Below are 6456 nucleotides of genomic sequence, written 5' to 3'. Positions count from 1 at the left end.
GCACTGAGGTTCCGGAAATTCGCTTTATGTCCAAGCATTGGACCACAGATAACACCAGTGTAGGACCACACCATTGCCATCACAAATGCTTGAGTCACATCACTCTCACATCATCCCTCATCTCTCACCCGGTGCCATCATGTAGGCGATACTAAGACAGCCAGCCAGTATCGTCATGGCAGTGCTTCTTTCCTCCTTGGTGGTTGCCGAGGCCACATGCGTGGTGCCGATCTGAAACTCTGCTCCAAAGAAACCAATGACGAAGCGGGAGATGAGGAGCCAGTAGCCGCCATAGATGGGTGCCTATAAGATACGACATCGTGTCGGTAAAAGAAGACAGGTTTGAGATTGGAACCAAGCAATGAGCTTCGTTGATTGGCTGATGGGTGGGTCGACAAATCGGTTTTACTTAAGTCTCACAGCCCTATAAAGTTGGAGTTTTAGGTACTTAAAGGTAGCAATGAACTCGCTAGTCTCGTTAATTGTCACATGGTTCAGTTGTCATACTCTGAATAAACAGATAAAAATAGCTGATTGAGTGATTGATTGTTGAGTAGGTGATTCGGTCCGCGTGGACCATTTCGCACGATAAAAATAACTAACAAAATGCGTAGATGGTCTTTTGCACGTTCGCTTAATTTCACAGCAAATATTATGTCATCTTGACCATGTGACGACGTGTGACAAGAGTTCGTTTTTGAGTTTCGAAATTGGCGCCAATGAACACCAGCTTACAGCAGCTGTAGTGTAGGTAACGGCAGGGAGCCGTCCGTTTCCGGTCAAATGCCGTAACCTTTCGGAAAGGAGCTGCACGGAAGAAAGCATCAATTTAAGCAACAGCAAAACTTCTTGTTGAGTGTCTTTTTATAGCGCAAAGAAAATCATTGTGTCGGCCAATGCCCAATGTGAAATGTCAATCGGCTAACGGTTACATATGATTGTGCGCTACTCTATTCCCTCAGGGACAGTAATTTGTGCGTAACTACCCAGAACACCAAAGGCCAATTAGTGCGCTATTTTCACCGTACATGCGTAAACCGATGCTCCGTTCATGCAAGTGTCATTGTGTTAATTTAAGCCGATGTCCGCAGGGGAACAGAAAGTGTGCTATTATATAGCATTGAACAGTTCTTGGGCTACGCCGTCTGTCTGTTCGAGTGACATTATCATCACTAACGTTCAGGAAACTGACAACATTGCCCTAAAACAGCATTTGCTTATCCTTTTATTTTATTCATAAATAAATGTTAAGTCGCTGACCCGCCATAACTCGATTTGCACATCTCATCCCTTTTCCCGCACCCTAACTAGTCATTTGTTAGTATTTATTCTCCTAATTGATTATCCTGCTTCGATCATTTTCATACGTTTACATACGCATTGAGTCATGTCATGAATCAACGTTCTTTCAATTTCAAAGACCAGAATTTATCATACTCACATGATAGGCCGTAGACCACATAGCGCACGAGACCAGAATAAAGACCCCCGACACAATGGTCACAGCTCGAATGGAGAACTTCTTCAGCAGCCACCCAACGAGTAGCGCATTGACCGGCCGTAGAGCCGGTACCCCAACAATAATCCATCCGACCAGTGTCTTGGAGGCGTTCGGATCCAGCGACTGGAGGTACGGCCAGGTGGGCGGCATCACCATCGCCACGACGGAGAAGTAGACGAGCGTCTTGATGTATATGATGAGCAGAGCCGCCTTGCGCCGCTGTCGCTCATCCCAGGTCTCCAGGTGGCTGGTGGGGAAGGTGTTTCTGTTGGGACGGCTGTCCTTCCACTTCTTCAGCTTCATCACGAGCACGGACATGTTGGAGAGGAGGGGAGACACTGGATGGCACTGCGTTCGGTGGGTCGGGAAGGGCACTGGCGCTGGGCTAGGGTGGTGCTCTGAGTTCTGACTCGGCTGTCCACCTGTCTCTGCTGCTAAGGCTCACACACAGAGGCGAATGTGTGCCGACTAGCCAGGCGGGCTGATGAGCATCACTGCGAGTTTCACAATTGGTGTTCATGAAGATACTGTCTCTTCCATGTGTGGTACTCGAAATGAACGAAACGTGTGATTTCTTTGATTCGACTGATTCGACTGATAAAGAAGCAAGAATATGTCCATCTACCATCCGTGCATCGCTCTTTGCGCGCCTCTGTACACCTCATTATAGCCACGCAGTAAGTGGTCACACTTGTCTAATGGGCGTGACATGGCAAACGGACAGATGTCCCATTCAATTAAAACACGTTAAGTACCGGTGCCAGTGGGATAGTTTTTAAAGCGCTTCATGAAAACGCATACTCTGCATATTTTGTGTACAACTCTCTACGTTCAGACCCATCTTTACTTGCTTATCTTTGCTTTGGCTAGCTAAATTAATTGTTAGGTTATTGAATAGGCGATTTGTGCCCTACAGACGTGATGCTGGGTCTTCGAAAAAATAACATTCCAGAAAATCGGTTTATAAATAATGAATTTGAATTCCCAAACAAACAAAAATTACTAATAACGTTTCATTGGCCACTCTCAATAAGATGTGATATCTTCTTGGTAATTATCACTTCTGCCTGTCCCGTAGCTCAGTTGGTAAAGTGTTGGATTCCGGGTAGCGAGAGTCCGGGTTCGAGTCGCTCCGGCGCTCGATATTTGAGACTCCAGAGCCTCGTTTCATAAAGCTATTCCGTAACTTACGCCGGTTTTTGGGCTTGTATTGCAAGCGCATGTGAAGCGATAAATTTATTTCCCCTTCTCCCTTCTGTTCTTGCTTGCAAGATAAATAAATTCAACAATTCAAACCACCGTCATCGCTTCACATGCACTTGCAATAAAAGACCAAAAACCGGCGTAAGTTACGGACTCGTTTTATGAAACGAGGCCCTGACGGGGATGGGCTGCGGTTGGTGGGAGCAGCCGCAGCTGGTTGAAGGCAGTTGAGTGGGACGGGCCGTGTCCCGTTTTGAAGTGCACGTTAAACTTTGGCTTATAAATTCTCCTATTACCCGGAAATGCGCGATCGGACGGTAGGGTCGGGGTCTACGCAACAAGCTCTGCTAAGCGTGGGCCAGTAGCGGCGGAACACCTTCAATTAAGAGGTGGGGGCACTGCCGACTTCTGGTTCCATTTTTTCCATGCAACGCCCGTAGGGCTAATGTTAAAATGCCAAAATCAAAGGGGGCACGGTGCCCCGGCGCCCTCCCCGTTCCGCCGCCTATGGCGTGGGCTCTGTCAATCCGTCCATTCAAACATTCGAGCTAAATTTATATATAAAAAAATAGACAAATTAAAGAAGAGGCAACGTTTGTGTTGAAAACTGTATTTTTCAGTGCATATTCTATCACAGTTGATAAGTACGTGAAAGGACAAGTAAATCCTTGCAAGGGTGATTGATGTACCACAACGCTCTTTTAGAACAAGAAATCCATGACTATTCCAGGGTAAGTGCACGGAAAAGACAACACATCACAAAATGTGAAAATAACAGAAAAATAGGAAGATGCATATCACTAATTCAAGTCCATGGTCTGTAGCAGGCAGTTGGTTGTCTTCAAATGGTGTCGGGTCCTTGTCTGAAGGAGACGGCCACGTTGGTCTTGTGACGCGAGGTCAGGTCGACTGGCTCCTCATTCAGGGAAGGAGAACCACGGAACGACCATTACGACCACCACGACGACCCCTGCGACCGCCGGGACGACCGCCGGTACGACCGCCGGGACGACGACCACCGGGACGACCTCCCCTTCCACCCGGACCGCTGATGATGGCGTACGACCTCAGAGCCACACAGGCGTACGGCTGGGCCTCCACGAAGCAGTCGTAGAACTCGCCGATGTCCTCCGGGTTCTCACCCTGGCAATACTCCACAATCTTCTTGGCAGCATCCTTGACGGGCTGCTTGCCCTCGGCCGCCTCGATGCCGGCCAGGATGGTGTCATAGTTGATCGTGCCGTCGCTGCTCACCTCGCCACTGGCCAGGGCGTAGCAGTCGATGACTGCCTCAATCTTCTCAAACTCCTCGGCGACAGCAGTGATGTTATCAGCAGTCAGTTCTGGCAGGCCGTTGTCACCCATGATGAACATCTTGAAGTAGGCTCCCGCCGCCATCAGCACGGTGACGTCAAGACCGCTTTCGGCCGCACAATTCTCCCACATCTGCGTGGCTTCCGCGGGGTACTCGAGCCCCTTCTTGAAGCAGTGTCCGCCGGCCATGGTGGCAACACCGGTGGCCACTTCTTCGGCGTTGTCCGCGTCCACCTCCGCGATGGTAGCGGTCAGACGCTGGACGGCACACTCGCCAACGGTCAGCTGAATCCAGCAGAGCTGCACGAAGAGGCCCTGCTTCTCGACAGGCAGCTCTTCGGAGAGCATCGAGGAGCAGTTGGAGAGGAGCTCCTTCTGGTGGGCGGTCCACTGAGCATCAGACGAGCGGGCGTCGATGAATGCCTCGGCAGCAGCCTGGTCGAAACCAGAGTTGCCGGAGAAGCCAGAACTGAAACGAAAACGACGAGTTAGGAATTAAGAGTTAATGGGTGTCTGTGTGCCATTAGGATGTTTTTGGCTGCCTCAAGTTCTTGGAACTGGATTGGTTCTAGGGGCACTCAGATTCGCTACGAAACCGTTAAAGTCAACTGAATAAGAATCACGGAAAAGGACTAGTCACAAACGGCCAACAATAACCAAAACAATTGGAGCAGGCATACAGAAATGTTTCCTGGCCAGTACCTTCACTGCGCTTTTAACTGTGCATAATATGCACATACATCGAACATGCGTTGTGAGTCTACATGTTATTAGCCCACACCAGCATCTCTGAGGTCTGACTCACACGGTGGCGATGCACGCCATCTTCATGGGCGGCAGTCTCTTGCTCTCACACTCGCTGAAGTCCGGGTCGACGAAGTCCTCCGGCAGACAGCCAGCCTCCTTCATGGTGGCCAGCTGCTCCTCCGGGCTGGGAAGGCGAGGGGGACGTCCTCCCCGCATCCCGCGCCGGCCGCCTGCGACGAGACAAACGCCAAACTTGGTCAAAACTAACTGAAAGAATCTTGGTCAAAATATCAGAGTTTGTTCGGTAGACGAAAAGTCCGATACAACAAATACAGATACACTAAAGCGTGTTACATAAGATATGTTTTGCTCTAGTGTATGTAATTGATAAACACATATAAACATTGAGTTGTGAATAATTGTATGGTCAATTTCAAGGCAGCCCATACGTTTCCGAGAAAAAAGTCTGACAGTCGGATGCTCCAATAACTGTTTCTGTAAAATAGTCAACTTGAATTGTCAAATAAATATAAACACGTTAAAAACATCTTTGAATGCCCCGTTTTACATTTCAGTAACAGCTGTATAAGCTAAAAGCTCGTGCAAATCGAATACAACTAAGACTAAATCCCACAAAGTTCAACTCACCCATCTGCGCCGAGGCCGCAGCGACCAGCAGGGCCAGAGCCAGAAAACGGGTGAGAGTAGCCGCCATGGTGCCGGTGCCGTGCCGCATGGAGCTCAGTGACGACCTGACCGTGGCCCCGGGCGCTTTTATTCGACCCCCGCCAGCTGCCAGTCACCCCAACTCGCGAGTCGGCCGGATGGCGGCTCTGGCCGGAAACCAACCGGCGCTGACGAGTCACGCGCGATGTGAACCCCGCCCTACGCGGCTGGTGTGTTGTTTCCAGGCTCCCGGTAGGGATGCTACGGGTAATGCTGACTGGTGGAGCGGGTACATCCGCCGGGTTCTGGACGCGGCTGGATGAATTGGTTTGTTCCCAAGCGTTATGTGTAATCAAGCTATGCGCGCCTGCAATAATAGATCAATTTCAGCCATAACAGATTCACTCACAGTAGAAAAGTCATTGGCAGTAAATAAGAATAGTGGATAGATGAGACCATCATTGTGAATTCCATTTAAACTTTAGAGTTTTACTCAGACGTGTTCTTTCGGTTTCTGGTAGGTAGCATAATCTTCCATTTGGTACAGTGGGAAGAGCAGGCCGGCAGACCTATTGATTCATTTTTAATTATTTCATTTGAAATGCAATTTTGCACGTCTTACATCCCTATACACAGCTATGCGTGCAAAATAAAGATGCTTTTATTTATTGAAAACTTCATTGTATAGCAGCGAACATTTTATTACCTTCAAAATGCCGATTTCTTGGATCATTGCTAGAAGTTGACGCCACTGTTCAAGATCATCCATCTTCAGCAACCATTGTTGATGTTGGCTACGTGAACACGAATACTGGGTCAAATTGAATCACCAACCAGTTCCCCATCTCTAATTGTCAAATTGTCTTATTGTCAAATCCACTTGTCAAAGCCGAATTTATACAGATACACTTTATAGCCGAGTCTTGTGACGAGTAACTGAATATTCAAGCATTTCAACATGTAGAAGAACTGAAAGTCAAAGCCTTATGGCCAGAAGTCCGGTAGCACGAACCTCATTACATATA

The 6456-nt window shown here is 48.5% G+C and overlaps 2 protein-coding genes across 2 annotated transcripts; both read right to left on the bottom strand.

The window, feature by feature from the left end:
* Nucleotides 1-1300: 1300 nt before the first annotated feature.
* On the bottom strand, nucleotides 1301-1866 carry LOC122370287 (major facilitator superfamily domain-containing protein 8-like). Its single transcript, XM_043345754.1, has one exon. It carries the CDS (start codon nucleotides 1817-1819, stop codon nucleotides 1415-1417), a length of 405 nt encoding a protein of 134 aa, XP_043201689.1. The 5' UTR covers nucleotides 1820-1866; the 3' UTR covers nucleotides 1301-1414.
* Nucleotides 1867-3301: 1435 nt separating this feature from the next.
* On the bottom strand, nucleotides 3302-5798 carry LOC122370285. The gene is made up of 3 exons (XM_043345753.1): nucleotides 5414-5798; nucleotides 4824-4995; nucleotides 3302-4487 (listed from the first exon to the last, which is right to left on the bottom strand). Exons 1-3 carry the CDS (start codon nucleotides 5499-5501, stop codon nucleotides 3626-3628), a joined length of 1122 nt encoding a protein of 373 aa, XP_043201688.1. The 5' UTR covers nucleotides 5502-5798; the 3' UTR covers nucleotides 3302-3625.
* Between the last annotated feature and the right edge of the window lie 658 nt (nucleotides 5799-6456).

Source organism: Amphibalanus amphitrite, unplaced genomic scaffold (genome assembly GCF_019059575.1).
Source record: "Amphibalanus amphitrite isolate SeventyFive unplaced genomic scaffold, NRLGWU_Aamphi_draft 001119F_arrow, whole genome shotgun sequence".
Taxonomy (NCBI): Eukaryota; Metazoa; Arthropoda; class Thecostraca; order Balanomorpha; family Balanidae; genus Amphibalanus; species Amphibalanus amphitrite.
Note: the sequence above shows the minus strand (reverse complement) of the source record. Positions and strands in the feature narration are given on the sequence as shown.